Source organism: Blennius ocellaris (assembly GCF_963422515.1).
Source record: "Blennius ocellaris genome assembly, chromosome: 17".
NCBI classification, from domain to species: domain Eukaryota; kingdom Metazoa; phylum Chordata; class Actinopteri; order Blenniiformes; family Blenniidae; genus Blennius; species Blennius ocellaris.
This window is the reverse complement of record NC_137666.1, coordinates 24646203-24673702: the sequence shown is the minus strand read 5'-3', so window position 1 is coordinate 24673702 and position 27500 is coordinate 24646203. Positions and strand designations below refer to the sequence as shown.

The following is a 27500-nucleotide window of genomic DNA, read 5'->3' as shown; positions in this document are numbered from 1 at the left end:
ATAAAGTTGCTAAAGTCACTAATTGATTCCACACACAGATTTCAGAATAAATTTTTTTAATTATTAAAAAAAAGGAAGAATCATTGTTGACGGTGCTGCAGACCAGTGTTTATGAGTCACCTGGACCTTGTGAGGACAAGTGCTACCATAAGTTTCCTCAGCGAAGTCGATCCAGTGTCTGGACTCGCTTCACCTCGTCTCCTCCCGTCTGCTTTCCCTGCTTCGTCTCGTCCTGATGTTTTCATCAAATTTCGTCCCGAGGCGCCAAGAAGAACAAATCTGAACTTGGAAATTCCACATGTTAGCTGCACTCGTTTCAACTTAGATAGATAGATAGATGACTTTATTAATCCCTGAAGGGAAATTGTTTTGTTGCAGCATTCTGGTTTATAAAATACAATGGAATAGAATATAAAAAGTAGGGAATAAAAATTTACAAATATACAAATATAGAAATATAGAAATATCTGGGTAGGACATAACTTAAGAAATGAGCGTGAGTAACTATAATGAGGCTCTGGCGGAGGTAGACGAGTTAAAAAGTCTTATTGCCGTGGGGAGGAACGACTTCCTGTAGTGTTCCTTCGAGCAGCGGGGTTGGATCAGTCTCTTGCTGAAGCTGCTCTTCAGCTTGTCCAGTGTTTTGTGGAGGGGGTGGGAGGGATTGTCCATGATTGCTAGCAGTTTTGCCAGCATCCTGTCCTCCGCCACCTCCTCCAGGGTGACAAGCTTGGAGCCAACAACAGACTCTGCCTTCCTGATCACTTTCTTCAGTCTGTTGGCGTCCTTTGCCTTGATGCCCGCACCCCAGGACACCCCAGGACACCGCAGGACATCCCAGGACACCACAGCAAAAAAGATGGTGCTTGCGACAACAGACTGATAGAACATCTGCAGCATCTTGTTGCAGACATTAAAGGACCTGAGCCTCCTCAGGAAGTAAAGCCGGCTCAGGCCCTTCTTGTAGATGGCCTGTATGTTGGTGGACCAGTCCAGTTTATGGTCCAGTGTGACACCCAGGTACTTATAGGAGTCCACCAAGTCCACGTCCTTCCCACTGATGCTGACTGGAGAGGGCAGGGGCTTGTTCCTCCTGAAGTCCACCACCATCTCCCTCGTCTTCTCCACATTCAGCAGCAGGTGGTTCTCCCCACACCACTTCACAAATCGGTCAACCAGGACCCTGTACTCCGCCTCCCCCCCGCCCTCAACACACCCCACAATGGCCGTGTCATCAGAGAATTTTTGCAGATGACACGACTCAGTGCAGTACTTGAAGTCAGATGTGTATGTGGTGAAGAGGAAGGGGGACAGTACAGTTCCCTGGGGGGCCCCGACGCTACTGATCAGACGACCAGACACACAGTTCTGTAATCTCACAAACTGCGGTCTGCCCGTCAGATAGTCGTCCACCCAACTTGACGGACGAGGCTGTGAAGGAGAAGGAGTCTGTTGAAGGTGCCATCACGGAGCGTCGGGTTCCTGTTCAGACCCGCCGGCCTCCTCTGGGATCCACCTGCAACTTCGTTGTACCGACGTTCAGATGGTCGGGTTTTATTGATCCACTGAACTGTGGAGTGATGGCGAAGACCTGCAGCTTCCAGTCTGCCTTTAATCCACATTATAGCCTTTCTTTTTTCCCAATTAGATGCATCAGTGACTCACTACACCACCTTGTGGCACAGACTGGTATTACAAGACCTTGGAGTTCTTGGACTTTTCCTGAACTTGTCGCTCTCTTTCAAATCCGCCATTTCTTCTCTGAGCATCAACAGCTGGCCTCTCACTTCTGACACAAATCTAAAATGACATTTACACATAATGACTGTGGTTTCTCATTGTTTCGCTCATTATGAGGTTCTTTTCAAAAAAACACTGAAGCACATTTTGTTTTTGTGCTCCTGTGTTTTTAAAAAGCTGAGACATATGTTAAGTTTTAAGAAGGAGCTTCAGGTGTATTTTGATGATTTTAAGGTCTTAATGTTAAAATGCTGACGTCTCGACCTTCAGCTTGACATTCACAACTGTCTAAAAAAAAAAAAAATACATATATATAAAAGTGGCTGGAAAGCTCAGGGAACCCTGGTTCGATTCCCGCTTGGAGCACTGAGTAATTAACAGCATCCAGTGTGGGTCCTTGGGCAAGACCCTTCACGCTACTGCCTACCTCATACCATGAGTGAAAATGAAAGCAATGAGATGCCGGCTCAGACGTCGCCCGGCCAAACAAGGTCTGCGTCAGGTGCTGGGGAACCAGAGCACCTTGATGAGAAATGGGCTACTGGAACAAAGCACAGATGGACGAGATGTGAGAACAAGGCTCTGTTGAAATGCTACTACTCAAGTAATCCAGTCAGAGGGGGTACATGAAAAGGATGTGGGCTGAATGGTTACTTCGAAACCCACAGTCACAGTTGACCACGAAACAACTTGTAACTCAGTGTTCCAACATCCACAAACAGCAACTGCTATCACAGCTTGAGATTGAAGAGATACAACACGAATGCTGTGGTAAAGGGGAGCCTGGACACCAGGTCAGAGGGGAGAATATACCAACTCCCCAACCAGAGATTGGGAACGGAACCCCAATGAGTGCGGAACCAACAGCGCTGAGTGAGGCAGCAGCTGACCTGAAAGATAAGATCATGGCGAGAATGAACACAAGGCAACCCGACACCAATTGCAACGGCTAAGTGAAATGTGACAGAGAAAGTCTCCTGGAAACTGTGAATGCAGCAGTTTGAGCGATCCCTACCACAACAATCACTGAAACCAATGAGCTGATATAGACTTCAGCAGCAGTGATCCTAGAGATACTTGGCTATAAGAGCAACCATGGGAGCCATGAGAAACAACACCCACCATGGAAAAGACGGCTGGAGGCTAACATCAAGGCAGCACGGAGAGAAGTGAGTCAACTGTCAGAGGCCCAGAGAGGTGCAATGAAAAGACCGTTACCCAAGAGGTACACCCAGATGCCCATACCTGAAGCACTCGAAACTGCCAAACAAAGACTCCAAGCCTTGGCCAGCCGCCTAAAGAGGTACACGAGAGACATTGAAGCCAGGCGAATAAACAGGCTGTTCACAATGCAACCTGCGAAAGTGTACGCTCAGTGGCAGGGTAATAACAGCAGAGTAGACCCACCAAGGCTGGAAACTGTAAAGGTACTGGAAGAGCATATGGGAAAAGGAGGCAGCACATAACATCGGTGCTCAATGGCTGGTGTCTCTGAGGGAGGAACACAGCAACATCCCTGAACAGAATCCAGTTACCATCACAGCGGCAGACATCCAAGAAAGAGTCTCAGGTATGAAAAACTGGACAGCACCAGGCCCTGACATGATCCAGGCCTACTGGCTAAAGAAACTCACAGCTCTCCATGAGCGCCTGGCAGCACAAATGAACCAGCTGCTCAGAGATGGGACTCACCCAGAATGGCTAACCGAAGGGCGAACAATCCTGATCATGAAGGATCCCACCAAAGGTGCAGTCCCATCCAACTACCGGCCAATAACCTGTCTCTCCACAACATGGAAGCTCATGTCAGGCATCATCGCGGCTAAGATGAGCGGGCACATGGATCAATACATGAGCAAAGCACAGAAGGGCATTGGTAGAGATACCAGAGGAGCCAAACACCAGCTCCTAGTTGACAGAACAGTCACCCAAGACTGCAGGTCCCGTAATACCAACCTGTGCACTGCCTGGATTGATTACAAGAAAGCCTACGACTCAATGCCACACACATGGATCACTGAATGCTTGGAGCTGTACAACATCAACAGGACTCTAAGAGCGTTCGTGGCAAACTCGATGAGGTTGTGGAAAACCACCCTTGAGGCCAATGGTAAGCCACTTGCACAAGTGTCCATCAAATGTGGCATATACCAAGGTGTCGCGCTGTCCCCACTGCTGTTCTGCATAGGTCTGAACCCCCTAAGCCAAATAATCAACAAGACTGGCTACGGATACCGCCTCAGGAACGGGGCCACGATCAGTCACCTCCTCTACATGGATGACATCAAGCTGTACGCCAAGAGCGAACGGGACATAGACTCCCTGATCCACACCACCAGGATCTACAGCAATGACATTGGGATGTCATTCGGGCTTGAGAAATGTAGTAGGATGGTGACAAAGCGAGGCAAGGTTGTTCACACTGAAGGGGTCTCACTCCCAGAAGGAACAATAGCAGACATTGAGGACAGTTACAAGTACCTGGGAATACCACAGGCAAATGGCAACCTTGAACAGGCAACAAGGAAAGCGGCAACGGCCAAATACCTCCAGTGAGTGAGGCAAGTCCTAAGAAGCCAGCTCAATGGCAAGAACAAGTCCAGGGCAATAAACAGCTACGCCCTGCCGGTGATCAGGTACCCTGCGGGTATAATAAGGTGGCCAAAGGAAGAGATACAGACCACAGATGTTAAGACACGAAAGCTCCTCACCATGCATGGTGGGTTCCATCCCAAATCCAGCACCTTGAGACTGTATGCTAGCCGTAAGGAAGGAGGCCGAGGACTAGTGAGCGTGAGAGCCACTATCCAGGATGAAACATCCAAGCTCCATACATACATCAAGGACAGGGCTCCAACGGATGATATACTCAACGAATGTCTCAGACAATGGCGAGATGAGGAGGAGCTGGAAGAGGGACCATCATGGGAGGACAAGCCCCTACATGGGATGTACCACCGGAACTTAACTGAAGTGGCTGATCTCAAGAAGTCCTACCAATGGCGAGAGAGGGCTGGCCTACAGGACAGCACAGAGGCCCTCATCCTGGCTGCACAGGAGCAGGCTCTGAGCACCAGAGCCATAGAAGCCCAGATCTACCACACCAGACAAGACCCAAGGTGTAGACTGTGCAAAGAGGCGCCTGAGACAATCCAGCACAGAACTGCAGGGTGCAAGATGCTGGCTGGGAAAGCTTACATGGAACGCCATAACCAAGTGGCTGGCATAGTGTACCGAAACATCTGTGTGGAGTATGGTCTGGTAACCCCAAGGTCACAGTGGGAGACCCCCCCAAAGGTGGTGGAGAATGACCGAGCCAAGATCCTGTGGGACTTCCAGATACAGACAGACAGGATGGTAATGGCGAACCAACCAGACATGGTGGTGGTTGATAAAGGGCAGAGGAAAGCCGTGGTGGTGGATGTAGCAATACCAAGTGATGGGAACATCAGAAAGAAGGAACATGAGAAACTTGAGAAATACCAAGGGCTCAGAGAGGAGCTGGAGTGTGCTTGGAAGGTGAAGGTGACAGTAGTGCCCTCGGGGCAGTAACCCCCAAACTGGAGGAGTGGCTACAGCAGATCCCTGGAACAACCTCGGACAAGAAAAGTGCAGTACTTGGAACAGCAAAGATGCTGCACAGGACCCTCAAGCTCCCAGGCCTCTGGTAGAGGACCAGGACCCTCAAGCTCCCAGGCCTCTGGTAGAGGACCCGAGCTTGGAATAGAAAAACAGGTGACCGCCCGCGGAGGGCGAGAGGGGAATTTTATATATATATATATATATATATATATATATATATATATATATATATTAGGTCTTCTAGGAGGATTGTTTTTTAATTTATTTTTGTTTTGAATGTTTTCTGTCTTAGTCATTTATTAATTTTTTGTTCATGCTTTAACATTTCCTATCATTTAGTTCTTTTTAAAGAAAAATTTAATCTTCGCTTACTATGTTTTTCAGTTTTATTGTATGATTTTATTTGTGTTGGCAAGGTAGCATCTTTTAATGAACAGTATTGAAATAAAGAGTTCACACACAAATCAAATTGACATATTAAATCAAATCTCATCTGACATATCAATATTATCGTCTCTTGATAGAATCCCTGTGCAATGAATTCTCTGTAATGTTTAAATTCAGTGATGTTGATCAGAGGACAGCGTGATCAATATCTGATGTGTTGTGTGATCAGGAGTGCTCCAACCCCTGCTGCAACGCCACCACCTGCAGCCTGACGGAGGGCTCCCAGTGTGCGGAGGGAGACTGCTGCGACAACTGCAAGGTCAGAGATCAAACCTTCCGCCTGCCTCCATCGTCAGCTCTGACTATCTGCTGCCCTCTAGTGGCGGTCTGCTGTCATGACTGGCCGCTCGGAGTACTTCACTTTGCAGTCTTCTTGGGTACTTTGATACACAAACTCTGCTCGAGGGACTTTCCCATTCAGATCAGAACTTCATTCATAAATCTCCTTTCAGGCGAGTGAAATGTAAAGTGGAGCTCCTTCCAGTCAGAACCTGAATAATAACATAAATAAAGTGCAGGTAAACGTCCATGTTTAATTAATTCAGTTTGATTTCCAAAGCAAAGAAATCCATCCAAGGCACTTTTACAGTTTTCATGTAGTTCTGTAGTTCTGTAGCCTGACGCTCTGTAGCATGTAGCTCTGTAGTTATGTAGGTCTGTAGTTATGTAGCATGTAGCTCTGTAGTTATGTAGCTCTGTAGTTATGTAGCATGTAGCTCTGTTGTTATGTAGCGTGTAGTGCTGTAGTTATGTAGGTCTGTAGTTATGTAGCATGTTGCTCTGTAGCTTTGTAGCTATGTAGCATGTAGCTCTGTAGTTATGTAGCATGTAGCTCTGTAGTTATGTAGCTCTGTAGTTATGTAGCATGTAGCTCTGTCGTTATGTAGCGTGTAGTGCTGTAGTTATGTAGGTCTGTAGTTATGTAGCATGTTGCTCTGTAGCTTTGTAGCTATGTAGCATGTAGCTCTGTAGTTATGTAGCATGTAGCTCTGTAGTTATGTAGGTCTGTAGTTATGTAGCATGTAGCTCTGTAGTTATGTAGGTCTGTAGTTATGTAGCATGTAGCTCTGTAGTTATGTAGCTTTGTAGTTATGTAGCATGTAGCTCTGTAGTTATGTAGCTCTGTAGTTTGTAGCATGTAGCTCTGTAGTTATGTAGCTCTGTAGTTATGCAGCATGGAGCTCTGTTGTTCTGTAGCGCTGTAGTTATGTAGCATGTAGCTCTGTTGTTCTGTAGCGCTGTAGTTATGTAGCATGTATGCAACATTAAATATAGTTTGTGTACGTATTGCATATCAATATGTTGCTATTATAAATAATTATTATGAGTATTATGAAAGCCTTTCAGAGTAAAACATGACGGTATGATTATATCAGCTTCATTCATTTTATTTTTGTCTTGAATTTAACTTTTTTTTCTTTTCCACCTGGTAGTTGAAGCTCTGATGAACAACCGTGTTCAGTACTCTGTACTCCATACACAGTACTCTGTACTTTCTCCCCTCTCTTCCAGACGTATCAGAACAGATAAACCCGAAACAGATTAAGAAGAATCAGACTTGGTGTTAAAATGGCGTTTCAGTCGCAGACATTCCACTTCCTGTCGGCGACGAGCTGCTCCGTCTTTTAGTTTCAATTCGTTCTCTGCCATCAGATCTCGCCTCGCACTAAAGAGTGCCGCTGGAAGCAGGACGAGTGCGACCTGGCGGAGTTCTGCGACGGTAAGAGCACCGTCTGCCCCGAGGACGTGTTCGCCGTCAACGGCCTCCCGTGTGACGGCGGGCTGGGCTACTGCTACAACGGCCAGTGTCCGCAGAGGGCGGAGCAGTGCGTGAAGATGTATGGCGCCAGTGAGTGTCCCGCCTCCGTCGCCCCATCTGGAACTCTGACCAGAACCGATGTGTGATTTGGTTCTGTGTGTGATCAGACGCCGTGGAGGCCCGCCAGGGCTGCTTCAACCAGAACACCAGAGGAGTTTACTACGGCTTCTGCAGGCGTCCGTCCAAGAACGTCTTCATCCCCTGTCAGAAGGAGTGAGTCGCTCACCCACACGTCACACGTCTGGAGTCCGGAGGTCTGAAACCAACTCTTTGCTTTCAGAGACAAATTTTGTGGGAAACTCTTCTGCCACGACGGGAACAAGAACCCAAACTACGGCCGCATGGTGCGAGTGGGCGACTGCAAGGCGGCGTTCTTCGATGACCACACCAAAGACTTCGGTCAGGTGGAGCCCGGGACCAAGTGTGGAGACGGAAAGGTGATGAGATGGGAAACTTTTGCATTAGAACTGATACGGTACCGATACACAAGAAATCACTTGGGAATCGATACCGGTACCTGGGAATTGATGCCAGGGTACCTGTGAATCAATACTGGTACCTGGGAATCGATGCAAGGGTACCTGGGAATCAATACTGGGAATCTGGGAATTAATATGGGTACCTGGAAATCACCAGATAATCAATACTGGTACCTGGGAATTGATGCCAGGGTACCTGGGAATCAATACTGGGAATCTGGGAATTAATATGGGTACCTGGAAATCACCAGAGAATCAATACTTGTACCTGGGAATTGATGCCAGGGTACCTGGGAATCAATACTGGTACCTGGGAATTGATGCCAGGGTACCTGGGAATCAATGCTGGTACCTGGGAATTGATGCCAGGGTACTTGGGAATCAATGCTGGTACCTGGGAATTGATGCCAGGGTACTTGGGAATCAATGCTGGTACCTGGGAATTGATGCCAGGGTACTTGGGAATCAATGCTGGTACCTGGGAATTGATGCCAGGGTACTTGGGAATCAATGCTGGTACCTGGGAATTGATGCCAGGGTACTTGGGAATCAATGCTGGTACCTGGGAATTGATGCCAGGGTACCTGGGAATCAATACTTGTACCTGGGAATCACAAATTTCTTCAACATGAAAACCCTGAACTCCAACCAGCAGAGCTTTTTTTGAATGATGCTCAAATAAAAATCGGCTCCACCTCCTGTTCCTTTCTCCTCTGGCGACATTGTGATAATAGAACTGTAGAACTGTGACGGTAGATCAAGGTTGATAGAGCTGTTGGTCGGTGACAGCAGACCTGAGGCTGGCGAATATTGGACACGCTTTAGCCTGGAGAAACATCGAGTACTGAATCAAGAGTGTTCTAATATAAAGTATTGCGTGGGCCTGGAACGTGACTCTGGTGAAGTTCTCTTTCACATGAAGCCATTAAAAGGCTCATTTTATTGCTAAAAAATGCAGCTTCCATGCTGTGGGACCTGTGTTAAAAAAAAAAAACAGTTTCCGTGCTTCCAAAGCCGCCTCATGTGTACGACGGGCCAGAAACAGCTGGTTTATGTGAACCGGCGTTCTGGTGTGGACGGACCCTCAGTGGGACAGCAGGAGCTCTGCAGCACCAGTTCAATTGGAACCACAGCTCTGCGATCACAGATGAAGTTATCCGTGAACATCCAGCCTGGCGTCTGACGTCTAGTCGAGTTGTATCTATAAGACAACTCCAGAACGACGCAAACAAAAACACTTACACAGTAATAAAGTAGTTTTTCTGTGGTGGCGTGGCTGCTTTCTGTCAAACATGTGAAAAAGTCACTAACATTCTGACAAATGTGATCAAGTTTGTAAATGATTTTCCGCAATAAATCCTAAAGTCGGAGCTGAACGTTTTGGTCATAAAAGCAACAAATAGAAATCAGGAGCATCAAGTTCATTAGGTGGAACGGTGACGGCCATTAATTCTAAGTATCGACGGTAATGCTACGTAGCAGCAGTAATGCTACGTATCGACACTAATGCTACGTAGCAGCAGTAATGCTACATAGCAACGGTAATGCTACGTACCGACAGTAATGCTACGAAGCAGCGGTAATGCTACGTATCGACAGTATTGCTACGTACCGACAGTAATGCTACGTAGCAGCAGTAATGCTACATAGCAACGGTAATGCTACGTACCGACAGTAATGCTACGTAGCAGCGGTAATACTACGTATCGACAGTAATGCTACGTAGCACCAGTAATGCTACATCGCGGCAGTAATGATATGTAGCGCCAGTAATGCTACCTACCGACAGTAATGCTATGTAGCGGCAGTAATGCTACGTACTGATAGTTTGCTACGTACCGGCAGTAATGCTATGTACCTGCAATAATGCTACTTACCGGCAGTAATGCTACATACTGATATTAATGCTACGTACTGGCAGTAATGCTACGTACCGACAGTAATGCTACATACTGATAGTAATGCTACGTACTGGCAGTAATGCTACGTACCGACAGTAATGCTACATACTGATAGTAATGCTACGTACTGGCAGTAATGCTACGTACCGACAGTAATGCTACAAACCGACAGTAATGCGACGTACTGGAAATAATGCTACGTACCAGCAGTAATGCTGCATACCTACAATAATGCTATGTACCGACAGTAATGCTACGTACCGACAGTAATGCTACGAAGCAGCGGTAATGCTACGTATCGACAGTATTGCTACGTACCGACAGTAATGCTACGTAGCAGCAGTAATGCTACATAGCAACGGTAATGCTACGTACCGACAGTAATGCTACGTAGCAGCGGTAATACTACGTATCGACAGTAATGCTACGTAGCACCAGTAATGCTACATCGCGGCAGTAATGATATGTAGCGCCAGTAATGCTACCTACCGACAGTAATGCTATGTAGCGGCAGTAATGCTACGTACTGATAGTTTGCTACGTACCGGCAGTAATGCTATGTACCTGCAATAATGCTACTTACCGGCAGTAATGCTACATACTGATATTAATGCTACGTACTGGCAGTAATGCTACGTACCGACAGTAATGCTACATACTGATAGTAATGCTACGTACTGGCAGTAATGCTACGTACCGACAGTAATGCTACAAACCGACAGTAATGCGACGTACTGGAAATAATGCTACGTACCAGCAGTAATGCTGCATACCTACAATAATGCTATGTACCGACAGTAATGCTACGTATCGACAATAATGCTACGTACCGACAATAATGCTACGTACCGACAGTACGACGCTAAACGCTGACATTGTCTTTCACTGTGTTGTTTGACGCCAGAGACTCCGTCAGTCTCACCTGTGTGACTTTGGCGTTTCAGGTGTGCAGCCAGAACGAGTGTGTGGATCTGGAGGCGGCGTACAGGAACGTCAACTGCTCGTCCAGATGCCCCGGCCACGCTGTGAGTACCGCCATCGTCCTGCTCCTCACGGCGCCGTGAGGACGCCATCGTCCTGCTCCTCACGGCGCCGTGAGGACGCCATCGTCACAGCGCCGGCGGCTCTTTACCATTGGATTCAATCAGTCAATCGCTCAGGACATTCACACAACTTAAAGAGACACAATTCATATTTTCAAACTAGTTTGATTTGTTTCTGATAAATGATTTTAAAAACTCTAACGGCTCACTGAGTTAATCAGCTTGTTTATTCAGTCCAACTCACCACAACAAACCTCTTCTACACACTTTTTATAACTTTTCTTCCTTTACCAACATTTTCAGTATTTTATCTCGTTGCATGTTAGTAATTTAAAACCTCAAAAGTTTTAATCTGAACTGATCAAGTCCTGGAGACCTGTAATACCGACATTAGATAGCGAACAGATACAAAGAAGATGTCACACTTTGTTTTGTGCAAAAGATTTTAAATAGAAAAGAAGAAATTTAGGTGAAAAGCAGCACAAATAAAAAGTCTCTTTCTGTGGCTGCTGCCATTTTGTTTTCTCAAAAACAGCTTTTTTTGGGGGGGAGGGGGGGGGGGGGGGGGGGCTAAATCGCCTTTATAGCTTTACTGAACAGCAAGGTTTTCGCTGAAATCCTGTTTCTTCAGCATCAATAATGTCACTTTCTCCCTCTGGCAGCCACACCAGCGATGTCAGATTGTAAGTAAACAGCGGCCATGTTGGATTTAATTAACTTCCTGCTTCTTCCTCTAACGTTAACCTGATAATGAAATAGCTTCAAAAGCTAATGTTATTACAATGCGTTTAGCTGGAGGCTCCGTCGCGTCACGTAATAATGCTAACACAACTTACCTTTGTGTGCTTTAAAGACACGTATGGAGGAGTTTTAGTTAAATGGAAAATAAAACAAATAAATTGTAAGAATTTCACAGCAAAGTGGACTAAAGCTAACCAGCTAGCCTCAGCCTGATTAGCCCTGCTATACCACAATGTGCCACTAGGTGGTGCAGTGAGTCTGTCGATTCACGACTCAGTCCAAGAATAGAAGAAGAAGAAGCAGATTCTCACACAAGCTGGGAAACCGTGACTCAATTCTGCCACCCAGTGCACAAAAAGGGCATTACTTCAGTGGTACGTACTGTACCTCAAATAAATAGCTGACCTTTTTTCTTTTTCCCAAAGTGTGTTTTGTGCGACGTCCACACGAAAAAGAAACAAGTGAAACAAACTGAACCCTTAAAAAGTTTTCTTTACTTGACACTTCCTTTTTTTTAAAGTTTTTCCATCGTAGCCACAAAGCCTCAGTTTGGGTTTTTCTGCGGTGAGTTCATCTCAACCTGCCTTGCTGTTGGTCGGTAGCTGACGCCAGTCGGAGCAGCGTCGCCGTCGCCACACATTCCTGACATGGTCAAAATTTGATCACAGGTTGTCCTTGGTTGTCATGACAACGGTCGCCCTTGACGCGTCTCACGGCGACGTAGGACCAAAGATTTAAAGCCGAGAACAAAGACGTCGACGCCGTTCTGCCAAACATCAGCGGGTTTCTACAAAACCTGATGATGATGATGATGATGATGATGATGATGATGATGATGATGATGATGATGATGATGATGATGATGATGATGATGATGATGATGATGATGATGATGATGTCGTCTCCAGGTGTGTAACCACAGAAGTGAGTGTCAGTGCGAGCCCGGCTGGATTCAACCCTCCTGCAATTCAAAGGACACGTCATTCGACGGCCTCTCATCAGGTAAGAAGCTCCTCCCACTCTGGAGGTCTCGTTGATCACAGCTGACTCTTCATCACGGTTGTAACCCTTCATCACGGTTGTAACTCTTCATCAGGGTTGTAACTCTTCATCAGGGTTGTAACTCTTTATCACGGTTATAACTCTTCATCACGGTTGTAACCCTTCATCACGGTGGTAACTCTTCATCACGGTTGTAACCCTTCATCACGGTGGTAACTCTTCATCAGGGTCGTAACTCTTCATCAGGGTTGTAACTCTTCATCACGGTTGTAACCCTTCATCACGGTGGTAACTCTTCATCAGGGTCGTAACTCTTCATCAGGGTTGTAACTCTTCATCACGGTTGTAACCCTTCATCACGGTTGTAACCCTTCATCACGGTGGTAACTCTTCATCAGGGTCGTAACTCTTCATCAGGGTTGTAACCCTTCATCACGGTTGTAACTCTTCATCACGGTTGTAACCCTTCATCACGGTTGTAACTCTTCATCAGGGTTGTAACTCTTCATCAGGGTTGTAACTCTTCATCACGGTTATAACTCTTCATCACGGTGGTAACTCTTCATCAGGGTCGTAACTCTTCATCAGGGTCGTAACCCTTCATCACGGTTGTAACTCTTCATCAGGGTTGTAACTCTTCATCAGGGTTGTAACTCTTCATCACGGTTATAACTCTTCATCACGGTGGTAACTCTTCATCACGGTTGTAACTCTTTATCACGGTTGTAACTCTTCATCACGGTTGTAACCCTTCATCATGGTTGTAACTCTTCATCACGGTTGTAACTCTTCATCACGGTGGTAACTCTTCATCACGGTTGTAACTCTTCATCACGGTTGTAACTCTTCATCACGGTTGTAACGCTTCATCACGGTTATGACCCTTCATCACGGTTGTAACTCTTCATCACGGTTGTAACTCTTCATCACGGTTGTAACTCTTCATCACGGTTAAAACGCTTCATCACGGTTATAACTCTTCATCACGGTTGTAACGCTTCATCACGGTTATAACTCTTCATCACGGTTATAACGCTTCATCACGGTTGTAACGCTTCATCACGGTTATAACTCTTCATCACGGTTGTAACTCTTCATCACGGTTGTAACCCTTCATCACGGTTGTAACTCTTCATCACGGTTATAACTCTTCATCACGGTTGTAACCCTTCATCACGGTTGTAACTCTTCATCAGGGTTGTAACTCTTCATCAGGGTTGTAACTCTTCATCACGGTTATAACTCTTCATCACGGTGGTAACTCTTCATCAGGGTCGTAACTCTTCATCAGGGTCGTAATCCTTCATCACGGTTGTAACTCTTCATCAGGGTTGTAACTCTTCATCACGGTTATAACTCTTCATCACGGTGGTAACTCTTCATCACGGTTGTAACTCTTTATCACGGTTGTAACTCTTCATCACGGTTGTAACCCTTCATCATGGTTGTAACTCTTCATCACGGTTGTAACTCTTCATCACGGTGGTAACTCTTCATCACGGTTGTAACTCTTCATCACGGTTGTAACTCTTCATCACGGTTGTAACGCTTCATCACGGTTATGACCCTTCATCACGGTTGTAACTCTTCATCACGGTTGTAACTCTTCATCACGGTTGTAACTCTTCATCACGGTTAAAACGCTTCATCACGGTTATAACTCTTCATCACGGTTGTAACGCTTCATCACGGTTATAACTCTTCATCACGGTTATAACTCTTCATCACGGTTGTAACGCTTCATCACGGTTATAACTCTTCATCACGGTTGTAACTCTTCATCACGGTTGTAACGCTTCATCACGGTTATAACTCTTCATCACGGTTGTAACTCTTCATCACGGTTGTAACGCTTCATCACGGTTATAACTCTTCATCACGGTTGTAACTCTTCATCACGGTTGTAACTCTTCATCACGGTTAAAACGCTTCATCACGGTTATAACTCTTCATCACGGTTGTAACGCTTCATCATGGTTATAACTCTTCATCACGGTTATAACTCTTCATCACGGTTGTAACTCTTCATCACGGTTGTAACTCTTCATCACGGTTAAAACGCTTCATCACGGTTGTAACTCTTCATCACGGTTGTAACTCTTCATCACGGTTAAAACGCTTCATCACGGTTGTAACTCTTCATCACGGTTATAACTCTTCATCACGGTTATAACTCTTCATCACGGTTGTAACTCTTCATCACGGTTGTAACTCTTCATCACGGTTAAAACGCTTCATCACGGTTGTAACTCTTCATCACGGTTATAACTCTTCATCACGGTTATAACTCTTCATCACGGTTATAACTCTTCATCACGGTTGTAACTCTTCATCACGGTTGTAACTCTTCATCACGGTTATAACTCTTCATCATGGTTATAACTCTTCATCACGGTGGTAACTCTTCATCACGGTTGTAACTCTTCATCACGGTTATAACTCTTCATCATGGTTATAACTCTTCATCACGGTTGTAACTCTTCATCACGGTTGTAACTCTTCATCACGGTTATAACTCTTCATCACGGTTGTAACTCTTCATCACGGTTGTAACTCTTCATCACGGTTAAAACGCTTCATCACGGTTGTAACTCTTCATCACGGTTATAACTCTTCATCATGGTTATAACTCTTCATCACGGTTGTAACTCTTCATCACGGTTGTAACTCTTCATCACGGTTGTAACTCTTCATCACGGTTGTAACTCTTCATCACGGTTGTAACTCTTCATCACGGTTGTAACTCTTCATCACGGTTATAACTCTTCATCACGGTTGTAACTCTTCATCACGGTTAAAACGCTTAATCACGGTTATAACTCTTCATCACGGTTGTAACGCTTCATCATGGTTATAACTCTTCATCACGGTTATAACTCTTCATCACGGTTGTAACTCTTCATCACGGTTATAACTCTTCATCACGGTTGTAACGCTTCATCATGGTTATAACTCTTCATCACGGTTATAACTCTTCATCACGGTTATAACTCTTCATCACGGTTGTAACTCTTCATCACGGTTGTAACTCTTCATCACGGTTAAAACGCTTCATCACGGTTGTAACTCTTCATCACGGTTGTAACTCTTCATCACGGTTAAAACGCTTCATCACGGTTATAACTCTTCATCACGGTTGTAACTCTTCATCACGGTTATAACTCTTCATCACGGTTGTAACTCTTCATCACGGTTGTAACTCTTCATCACGGTTGTAACGCTTCATCACGGTTATAACTCTTCATCACGGTTGTAACTCTTCATCACGGTTAAAACGCTTAATCACGGTTATAACTCTTCATCACGGTTGTAACGCTTCATCACGGTTATGACCCTTCATCACGGTTGTAACTCTTCATCACGGTTGTAACTCTTCATCACGGTTGTAACTCTTCATCACGGTTAAAACGCTTCATCACGGTTGTAACTCTTCATCACGGTTGTAACTCTTCATCACGGTTATAACTCTTCATCACGGTTATAACTCTTCATCACGGTTGTAACTCTTCATCACGGTTGTAACTCTTCATCACGGTTAAAACGCTTCATCACGGTTGTAACTCTTCATCACGGTTATAACTCTTCATCATGGTTATAACTCTTCATCACGGTTATAACTCTTCATCACGGTTGTAACTCTTCATCACGGTTATAACTCTTCATCATGGTTATAACTCTTCATCACGGTTGTAACTCTTCATCACGGTTGTAACTCTTCATCACGGTTGTAACTCTTCATCACGGTTGTAACTCTTCATCACGGTTATAACTCTTCATCACGGTTGTAACTCTTCATCACGGTTATAACTCTTCATCATGGTTATAACTCTTCATCACGGTTGTAACTCTTCATCACGGTTGTAACTCTTCATCACGGTTGTAACTCTTCATCACGGTTGTAACTCTTCATCACGGTTATAACTCTTCATCACGGTTGTAACTCTTCATCACGGTGTCCTCCTGCAGGCGCCATGGTCGGCATCGTGTTGGCGGTTCTTCTCCTGCTCCTGGGTGCTGGCGCCGCCGCCGCCGGAATCTTCTGGAAGAAAAGACGAAGTACTGCCCTGCCAACGTAAGTGACCAACCAGCCGGCCTCAGCTGGGTCTGTGGGAGGAGTCCAGCTGGGTCTGTGGGAGGAGTCCAGCTGGTGGGAGGAGCCCAGCACAGGAAGAACATGCAGCTTGTGACACAAACACCTCAGTGAAGTCATAATGACCTTTCAAAATAAAGTTCATGCTGTCGCCTCCCGGGGCTGAACTGATGTTGGTTTGTGGTCCAGGTCCCACCAGAAGCCCGTGGCGGCGCAGAGAGCCGTTCCCAGCCAGCCGCCGCCGCTCAGACAGGTAAAGAACTGAGACACGAAACAGACAAACATCCGTCCGGCGACGTTTCTCAACGTTTCTCAACGTTTCTCAACATTTCTCAACGTTTCTCAACGTTTCTCAACATTTCTCAACATTAACCTGAATATTTTAGGGAGGGAAGCTGAAGCCCAGAGGAGTTCCGCCTCCTCCTCCTCCTGCAGGGAACCGGCCCAAACCGGCCGGAACCAACTATAGCGCTGCACGGCAGGTAACCCCACCGCCACACACACACACACACACACACACACACACACACACACACACACACACACACACACACACACACACACACACACACACACACACACACACACACACACACACACACACACACACAGGTCGACACTGGATTTAAAAATGTTTAAACTGGTTTTCAAAAAGCCAAACTGGACTTTTTATTTTTATTTTCAACAAATCGTTCAAAAACATGTTTTTACTTGTTTAAACTGACCTTAAAAAAGGAAAATAAAAGTCCAGTCCTTGAAAGTGGTGATTCAGCCCTGATGAGAACCAGGTGTGCCTCACCTGTCTGCCCATAGAGGACGAGCCGCTGGAGACACTGGGGGACAGGATGGAGACAAAGGGGGACAGGCGGGAGACACAGGGGAGAGGCGGGAGACACAGGGGGACATACTGGAGACAAAGGGGGACAGGCAGGTGACACAGGGGGACAGGTTGGAGACAAAGGGGGACAGGCAGGAGACACAGGGGGACAGGCTGGAGACAAAGGGGGACAGGCAGGAGACACAGGGGGACATACTGGAGACAAAGGGAGACAGGCAAGAGACACTGGGGGACCGGCGGGAGACACTGGGGGACAGGTTGGAGACAAAGGGGGACAGGCGGGAGACACAGGGGAGAGGCGGGAGACACAGGGGGACAGGCTGGAGACAAAGGGGGACAGGCAGGAGACACAGGGGGACATACTGGAGACAGGCGGGAGACACAGGGGGACAGGCTGGAGACAAAGGGGGACAGGCAGGAGACACAGGGGGACATACTGGAGACAAAGGGAGACAGGCGAGAGACACTGGGGGACCGGCGGGAGACACTGGGGGACAGGATGGAGACAAAGGGGGACAGGCGGGAGACACAGGGGAGAGGCGGGAGACACAGGGGGACATACTGGAGACAAAGGGGGACAGGCAGGTGACACAGGGGGACAGGTTGGAGACAAAGGGGGACAGGCAGGAGACACAGGGGGACAGGCTGGAGACAAAGGGGGACAGGCAGGAGACACAGGGGGACATACTGGAGACAAAGGGAGACAGGCAAGAGACACTGGGGGACCGGCGGGAGACACTGGGGGACAGGTTGGAGACAAAGGGGGACAGGCGGGAGACACAGGGGAGAGGCGGGAGACACAGGGGGACAGGCTGGAGACAAAGGGGGACAGGCAGGAGACACAGGGGGACATACTGGAGACAGGCGGGAGACACAGGGGGACAGGCTGGAGACAAAGGGGGACAGGCAGGAGACACAGGGGGACATACTGGAGACAAAGGGAGACAGGCGAGAGACACTGGGGGACCGGCGGGAGACACTGGGGGACAGGTTGGAGACAAAGGGGGGCAGGCGGGACACACAGGTGGACAGGTTGGAGACACAGGGGGACAGGCTGGAGACACAGGGGGACAGGCAGGTGACACAGGGGGACAGGTTGGAGACACAGGGGGACAGGCTGGAGACACAGGGGGACAGGCAGGTGACACAGGGGGACAGGTTGGAGACACAGGGGGACAGGCAGGCGACACAGGGGGACAGGTTGGAGACACAGGGGGACAGGCAGGTGACACAGGGGGACAGGTTGGAGGCACAGGGGGACAGGCTGGAGACACAGGGGGACAGGCAGGTGACACAGGGGGACAGGTTGGAGGCACAGGGGGACAGGCAGGCGACACAGGGGGACAGGTTGGAGACACAGGGGGACAGGCAGGCGACACAGGGGGACAGGTTGGAGACACAGGGGGACAGGCTGGAGACACAGGGGGACAGGTTGGAGACACACTGGAGCACAAAGCCTGTTCACACTTTTTGTGCTGATCTGGGTTTGAGTTGAATAAAAGCATGTTGAGCTGCAGTCCTGTCTCCTGTCCCCTGTGGGGGAACCGGCGCTGGCGTCCTGTCTCCTGTCCCCTGTGGGGGAACCGGCGCTGGCGTCCTGTCTCCTGTCCCCTGTGGGGGAACCGGCGCTGGCGTCCTGTCTCCTGTCCCCTGTGGGGGAACCGGCGCTGGCGTCCTGTCCCCTGTCCCCTGTGGGACTGGCGTCCTCTACGGCCAGACACGACCATCAATTGAAATGTTTTTCTTCTATTAACCCAAATTGGTTTAAAAAAGCCTCCAGTTACAGTTTGACTTTTGTTTCTCCAGGCGCTGAGACCCGTCCCCCCGCCCATAGTGTGAATGTGGACCGCTGGGGTCTCGCCCGGCCGGGTGTCAGGGGGCCGCTGGTCCGGTTCCTCTGCTCGGCCTTCCACGGCGCCCTGCCGCTACCGACGACATCGCCGAGACCGTTTCTGATTTTGATTTTCCAGCGTCAACCTAAGTCGTCTTTCTCAGCTGAACTGTCGACGCGTTTTAACTCACGACGTTTCAACTGCTGCAGATTTCAAACTGAATTGTACAGAAATAGTCAGAAAACGTGGCACACGACTGTGTTCAGATTAAATCTCAAACTTTGTTTAAAAAAAATTTCCTTTTTACAGACAAATTCCTCTTTTCAGCACATGGGGGCAGCAACTTACCGTATTGTCCAGACCACAAGTGACACTTTGGCTGGTGGGTGCTATCTGAGCCACTAGATGTCACTGTGTGACAAGTGAACGCTGCGCCACAAAAACCTCCATTGTTACCGTATTTCCCTGAGCAGAGGCACAATATCACTAGCAAGTGTCTGAAATGCAATAATGTAAGAATAATGTCAAAATAATTGAGCTATGATCAGAAGAACATTTAGCCAATGATTGAAGTCATTGAATGATCACCGTATTGGTAAGTAGCGTTAGAAAAAAAAAGTACTAATACATAAAGAAATTCTTGGAAAAACAAATCAGTTTGATCAAAAATAGGAATGTTAGATGGAATTAACTCAGGAAAATAAATACTCTGTTGAGTTTGTTTGATTGATCGAAAATGTCCACATGTTTAACGTTATTGACAAAACTAAATTATTTCACTATTTTAAATCATCAGTGCTTAATGTTCCCTCTGCGTCCTTGTGAACATATTTGTTTGTTTGTTTGTTTTCTTAAATAACGGGACAACATTGCACTGTGTTGACATGTACATAATGTAGAAACTGAACTCAGGTGGAGGATGCTACACGTCTGCGTTACAATATAATTTAACAGAATAAAATAAAAAGGGATTTTATAGAAACATGCTCAGGACTCCAGACTTATTTTAGTTTAGTAAAAGGTACGTCGACCAAATCCGGGTTAGGCTTCAATTTTTTTTTGTTTTTTTTTGTTAAAAGTCTTGAATGTTTACGTTCTCGTACTGTGAAGTCCTCCGATGTTTCCTGACCACCTGAGAAAATCTTCTGATGCTATGAGCCACAGACGCTAACAGAAAATAAAAGCATCAAAACAAGTTTACCGATTCAAAACCTTGAATCCTTGAATCTACCGGCTCCGTTCCTGCAGCCGCTGTCTTCTGACTCGCTTCTCAGGCCACATCCACACAACAAGACAGAAGAAGACAGCACATAGAACTTTAGAACTCTAGTTCTATAGGTCTATGGCCCTGCTCCTCCTGCTGCTAGCGTCAGTAGCTTCTGCAGCGCCACCGGAGCTTGTAGTCCCTGATTGTTGTGGTTATTTGATGACATCACGGACCGTGGTGGGGGGGGGGTTATCTCATCTTTTTTTTCCACAGACGACCATCTTTGCCGTCAACACGCCCGAGTTTTAGAATTTTAGCGAGTCGTCATGGATGTCTCAAAACATGGATGTCTAAACACACAAGCTGAAAGAATTACCGTATTTCCTGGACCATAGGTTACACATTTTTCTTTTTTTAGTTATTTGACTGGTTATTTGCTTTATATTAAGGAGGGATTTATAGATTTTTAAAAAATGTTTTGGGGGGGGTGACCTTTATCCTGGAAAATGCTGTAAGACAACAGCTTCAATTTTCAACGCTCCATTAATACGCTGGTGTTTCCATGATTAAATTAAAAGCACATCATTGCAGATACCCGATAATACATTTAGGAACTAAAACTACAGTTTGTATCAGAATTCAGTATTTTTTTAACCGTCGAGATCAGAATTTTCGTCATTGATCTTTTTCTCAATTTCGGTGAAAGAAAAAAATGTCAATAGCAGAAATTTACAGTCAAGACTCTATAAAGATAATTCTCAACCAGAAAAAAGAAATGTTCAGTCAAGTGTCGACGTCACTGTAGTGACTCGTCAACGAGCACAAAGGTTTTTTTTTTCCTCTTCTGAATTCTTCTGGTGAATTTTCTAGAGATACACGTTTTGCCCTGTAGAGGGCACCAAAGCTCACAAGTTAAATTTCTACCACACAGTTAAAAGGAAAGAAACAAAAACAAGACAGTATTTGAATTTAAATGTATTTTTCCAAGTGAAACATCTACGTAAAAGATTTCATGGCTTTGCATGACAAATACAGAACCCCTTCGCTTTTTGTAGCTAGTAGAACAATTTTAAAGCGTTTTTTTTTTTTTTACATTTTTCTTTTACATTCTGCAGCTGTGTGAAACCTAACCGGTCAGTTTACGTTCAAAAGATTCTCAACGTCACAGTCAAAAACGTAGTAAACCAAAATACTTCATTAAGCCTTCGGAGCAGATTCCCCCCAAATCTACTGAACTTTTTTTTTTTTTTTTTTAAGGGGATAAAATCAAAGTATTTTGGCTCCGTTTCCACGACAACATTTCCAAGTGAAAACGCAAAACCTTCGTAGTGTTTTGGGTATCCGTCTCCATGACAATGGAGTTCAAAGTCACTGAAAATAGAAACGGTCATGTCTCCGCGGAAACGCAGGTGAACGCAACTTTCTGAAATTGCTCAGGTTTCGTTTTAGAAACGCTGCTACTGAGCGTGTGCACCACGCTGCTGAGCAGCTGTTCTGCACATGCTCAGTAGACGGACGGTAGTGTCTGTCTCTTAATGTTTAAAGGTGTGTGTGTGTGTGTGTGTGTGTGTGTGTGTGTGTGTGTGTGTGTGTGTGTGTGTGTGTGTGTGTGTGTGTGTGTTACAAAAAAACCACTGGCACCAACTCGTGGCCCAACATTTGTAGAATGCTGCCGTGTGACGCAAAACTTTTCTGAAAGGAAAATGCAAAAATTCTTTTCACTTGAAATGTTGTCATGTGAACGAAGCCTCTTTATAACACACACACACACACACACACACACACACACACACACACACACACACACACACACACACACACACACACACACACACACACACACACACACACACACACACACACACTGTTTCTTTTCAAAAATAGAAGGAAGGACTTTACAAGAGAATACCAAACCTTAAAGCTGGTTTCGCTCACAGCTGGGCCTTACAGTCAGTCCTTGCAGTCGGACCTTACAGTTAGACCTTACAGTCAGACATTAGTCAGTCCTTGCAGTCAGACCTTACAGTTGGACCTTACAGTCTGAACTTACAGTCAGTCCTTGCAGTCGGACCTTACAGTCAGACTTTTTAGTCGGACCTTTCAGTCAGAACTTGCAGTCAGTCCTTACAGTCCAAGCTTGCAGTCAGTCCTTACAGTCCAAGCTTGCAGTCAGTCCTTACAGTCGGAACTTAGGCCGACCTTACAGTCGGACCTTGCAGTCAGAACTTACAGTCAGACCTTACAGTCCAAACTTGCAGTCAGTCCTTACAGTCCGAACTTGCAGTCGGACCTTACAGTCCGAACTTAGTCGGACCTTTCAGTCAGACCTTACAGTGAGACCTTACAGTCCAAACTTGCTGTCAGTCCTTATAGTCGGAACTTAGGCCGACCTTACAGTCGGACCTTACAGTCAGGCCTTACAGTCGGGCCTTACAGTCGGACCTTACAGTCGGACCTTGCAGTTGGACCTTACAGTCAGTCCTTACAGTTGGACCTTACAGTCAGACCTTGCAGTTGGACCTTTCAGTCAGAACTTGCAGTCAGTCCTTACAGTCCAAGCTTGCAGTCAGTCCTTACAGTCCAAGCTTGCAGTCAGTCCTTACAGTCGGAACTTAGGCCGACCTTACAGTCGGACCTTGCAGTCAGAACTTACAGTCAGACCTTACAGTCCAAACTTGCAGTCAGTCCTTACAGTCCGAACTTGCAGTCGGACCTTACAGTCCGAACTTAGTCGGACCTTTCAGTCAGACCTTACAGTGAGACCTTACAGTCCAAACTTGCTGTCAGTCCTTATAGTCGGAACTTAGGCCGACCTTACAGTCGGACCTTACAGTCAGGCCTTACAGTCGGGCCTTACAGTCGGACCTTACAGTCGGACCTTGCAGTTGGACCTTACAGTCAGTCCTTACAGTTGGACCTTACAGTCAGACCTTGCAGTTGGACCTTACAGCCGGGCCTTACAGTCAGACCTTACAGTTGGACCTTACAGTCAGTCCTTACAGTCGGACCTTACAGTCAGGTGTGTCGAAGCACCAGTGGAGTGAAAAAAAAGCCGGAAGGTGTTAAAGGGGTCAGCCTGTGGCGAGGAGGAGGAGGAGGAAGAGGAGGAGGAAGAGGAGGACGAAGAGCAGGAGACGGAGGCGCCTACCCATAATACTGCCAGTGAGCCGGGGTAGAGGAGAGTACAGCGGCAGTGTTCACTTCCTGTTGTAGGGGGGGGTCTGGCAAGTGAGCAGAGTCCTCTGGTGACTTTTGGTGCTTTAATGTCCAGAACCCTGAAACGAGGTCCGTCCCTCGTTAGTGAAGAAGAAGAAGCAGAAGAAGAAGAAGAAGCTTCCAGCTCGACGTGAGAAAAGTGAGGGAAAAAGAAAACGTCGTCCAGGTTCGTCAGCTCGACGCTCAAAACATTAAAGTCTGTCCAGAGACTCGCTTTTATTTCAAATCTATCTTCTGATTCATGGAAGCCGACATCAACTCTCCTGTTATGTTCTCACCTCAACAATTCACTCAGTATTCTATGATTGTTAGTAAGACGCCCCCTAGTGGTGGACGGGGTTCATGCTGGCCGCGGTGCAAGTTATAATGCAAAATAAGGTGAACCCGCTTTTAAACGTTGAAACTGATGATCCAACCTCTCCGACTGACAATTGAACATTTTAGCGTCTGTTCTTGTAAAACTGTCAACACTGTTTTCCAGCTGTTATGGCAACATGATCGTCTTCAATACAGAGGACATCACGTTTACACGCAGATTTTAAAAATATGAAGCTGAAACACAATAATTTACTCGAGTAGCATCATTAACACTCATTTCTATCTGCGAACAAAGAGCAGAGATGTTCTCCAGTTATTCCCCAGTAAATGTCACATTTCTTTCTCTTTTCTCTTTGACAAGGTTTTGGAGGGAGAAGCAGCGACCTCCGGTGGCAGCGCAGTGGTACTGCAGCCAATTCAAACCACTGGAAAAGAAATTCAAACGTCTAAATTCTGTAATAAAATTTAAAAAAAATTACAGAACTGATGGTGAAAGCCAAACGACTCATTAGCGCCACCTGGAGGATTAGTAAACCAAAGGGCTGCACTGTGCAGTGGTGAGGCCTGTCGCCTCACAGCGAGAAGAGCAAAGGTTCGAGCCTGTGCTTCAGGTTGAGGTCAAATAATCGAATTGTTGATCCACGAAGTACCAGGAGAGTTCTAGCGATATATATCTAGACCAAAGTACTGCAGGCTGCCTCGTTCCCACTTCACCCTCAAACACAAAGAACAAGAGAAACAGACTAGAACTGTGACAAGAGGAGCTTCATCGGTCTGCATCAAACTCAGGCATTCAAAAATTCTCCCTTTTTGTTTTTTAAATCTCGTATCACTACATTTCAACAAAAGTCAATGATTCGCTGCTAAAACACAATATTTCTAACATATTTCATCTTTCAATAAATACATTGTGCTTGTCAGTCTGGGGGTTGGTGGCCTCTGCTGAGGGGGCGGGGCTATCCATCGGGGAGGGCGAGGCTGTCCATGGGAGGGGGGTATCCGTCGGTATTGGGGGCGTTGACGCCGCCGTCCGGCTGCTGGGGGCGGGGCAATCCATCAGGGAGGGGCTATTCATCGGGGGCGGGGCAATCCATCAGGGAGGGGCTATCCATCGGGGGCGGGGCTATCCATCAGTACCATTCTTGTTGGGGGTGTTGGCGCCGGCGTCCGGCTGCTGGCCGTCTTTGCGTGGCGGCATCCTCTCGTTGATCCGGTCCAGACCGCGAGCCTCCTCGAAGTTCCTGATCTTCCTCGTCGGGGAGAAACTTGAATCGCTGCAGAGAAGAAAAGATCGTCAGAGGATGGAAGGAAGAACAGAACACCTACCAAACACTGAACGAATGATCTGATACAGACAGAGAGAGGGAGGAGAGAGAGAGAGAGGGGAGAGGGAGGGAGAGAAAGAGGAGGGGGAGAGAGAGACAGAGACAGAGGGAGAGAGACAGAGGGAGAGAGACAGAGGGAGAGAGACAGAGGGAGCGAGAGAGAGTGACAGAAATAGAGAGGAGAGAGAGGGAGCGAGAGAGAGGGAGCGAGAGAGAGAGAGAGGGAGAAAGAGACAGAGGAAGAAAGACGAGGAGAGAGGGACGGGAGAAAGAGAAAGAGAAGGAGAGAGAGGGAGTGAGAGTGAGGAGAGAGAGAGAGAGAGAGAGAGAGAGAGAGAGAGAGAGAGAGAGAGAGAGAGGGAGCGAGAGAGAGTGACAGAAATAGAGAGGAGAGAGGGAGCGAGAGAGAGGGAGCGAGAGAGAGGGAGTGAGAGAGAGAGAGGAGAGAGAGAGAGTGACAGAAATAGAGAGGAGAGAGAGGGAGTGAGAGAGAGGGAGCGAGAGAGAGAGAGGAGAGAGAGAGGGAGAAAGAGACAGAGGAAGAAAGACAAGGAGAGAGGGACGGGAGAAAGAGAAAGAGAAGGAGAGAGAGGGAGTGAGAGTGAGGAGAGACAGAGAGAGAGAGAGAGAGAGAGAGAGAGAGAGAGAGAGAGAGAGAGAGAGAGAGAGAGAGAGAGAGAGAGAGAGAGAGAGAGAGAGAGAGTCGTGTGACTCACGGTTTCGTCCCAAAACGTCGCAGGGACCAGACAGAGAACGTGAGCAAATGGAAAGCAAATTTTGTAAGTGACGGTTTTTCTCTCTCTCTCACACACACACACACACACACACACACACACACACACACACACACACACACACACACACACACACACACACACACACACACACACACACACACACACACACACACACACACACACACACACACACACACCAGGATCGACTGAAAACTTCATCAATCAGAAGATTCAGAGAAACAACAAACTTATTTTCACCTTTTCAATGGAAAACGAATCTTTTGCGTTGTTTATTTTTTATCCTTGACGACTGAACGAGCTCAGACCAGCGGTCGTCCGTCAGCCACTTTAAAAACTAAATAATGCTAAAAATAATCACTAAATATTTGAACGATCAGTTGAAAATAATACCAACTGTTAATATTAACAGTATATTTAGATACAAACTATTAAAAAAAAAAAATACAAGTTGAATGCTTGAATACAGTTTAAACCATAAATTAGAAATAAAAAGAAAATAAGAGAAAAAAACTGTTGAAGTCAAATGTAATGCTCAATTTAAAAGAAAATCTGTTGAATATTAAAATAATATAACACACGGTTGGTATTTTGGTACTTTTACCAAATAAATAAATGCAAGAATATAAAATAATAACAGAGGCAATGATATATTATATATAGCAATACATCCATATTGGAAATGAATTCAGTTAAAACATGAATGTTGATAAAACAAGATCAAATTAAAAGTCAAAGAAAGTGTTTTTTAAACGTCATATTGATCAGATCAAAGGGAAACTAAAACTCTCAAAATAAAAACGGTTGAAAAGAAGAATTACTTATGACTTGATTGAATTGTTCAAACAGAAATAATTTCTAATCTTGAAAAGTGGAGCGACGTTTTCTAAGACGACGGGCTTCACTGGTTGTTTGAGGATCGTGTGACTGACTGACTGACTGATTGACTGACTGAAGGACTGACTGACTGACTGACTGAAGGACTGACTGACTGATTGAAGGACTGACTGACTGATTGAAGGACTGAAGGACTGACTGACTGATTGACTGACTGACTGACTGACTGACTGAAGGACTGACTGACTGACTGACTGACTGACTGACTGAAGGACTGACTGACTGGACTGAAGGACTGACTGACTGAAGGACTGACTGAAGGACTGAC

At 46.3% G+C, this 27500-nt stretch overlaps 1 protein-coding gene and 1 long non-coding RNA gene across 2 annotated transcripts in view; one reads left to right on the top strand and one right to left on the bottom strand.

The window, feature by feature from the left end:
* LOC308142120 (zinc metalloproteinase-disintegrin-like VLAIP-A) overlaps positions 1-20625 on the top strand; it is a 38823-nt gene extending 18198 nt beyond the window's left edge. Inside the window, exons 13-22 of the mRNA XM_080512443.1 lie at positions 5939-6028; positions 7423-7618; positions 7696-7801; positions 7869-8025; positions 10913-10993; positions 12661-12754; positions 16721-16826; positions 17034-17097; positions 17231-17326; positions 19489-20625. Of these exons, the coding sequence (XP_080368569.1) occupies positions 5939-6028; positions 7423-7618; positions 7696-7801; positions 7869-8025; positions 10913-10993; positions 12661-12754; positions 16721-16826; positions 17034-17097; positions 17231-17326; positions 19489-19521 (1023 nt within the window). The 3' untranslated portion in view covers positions 19522-20625. The remainder of the gene's footprint in view (positions 1-5938; positions 6029-7422; positions 7619-7695; positions 7802-7868; positions 8026-10912; positions 10994-12660; positions 12755-16720; positions 16827-17033; positions 17098-17230; positions 17327-19488) is intronic.
* Positions 20626-21678: 1053 nt separating this feature from the next.
* Positions 21679-25596, bottom strand: LOC308142644. The gene is made up of 2 exons (XR_013937005.1): positions 23062-25596; positions 21679-22844 (listed from the first exon to the last, which is right to left on the bottom strand). It is a non-coding gene; the product is annotated as an uncharacterized lncRNA (long non-coding RNA).
* Positions 25597-27500: the final 1904 nt, after the last annotated feature.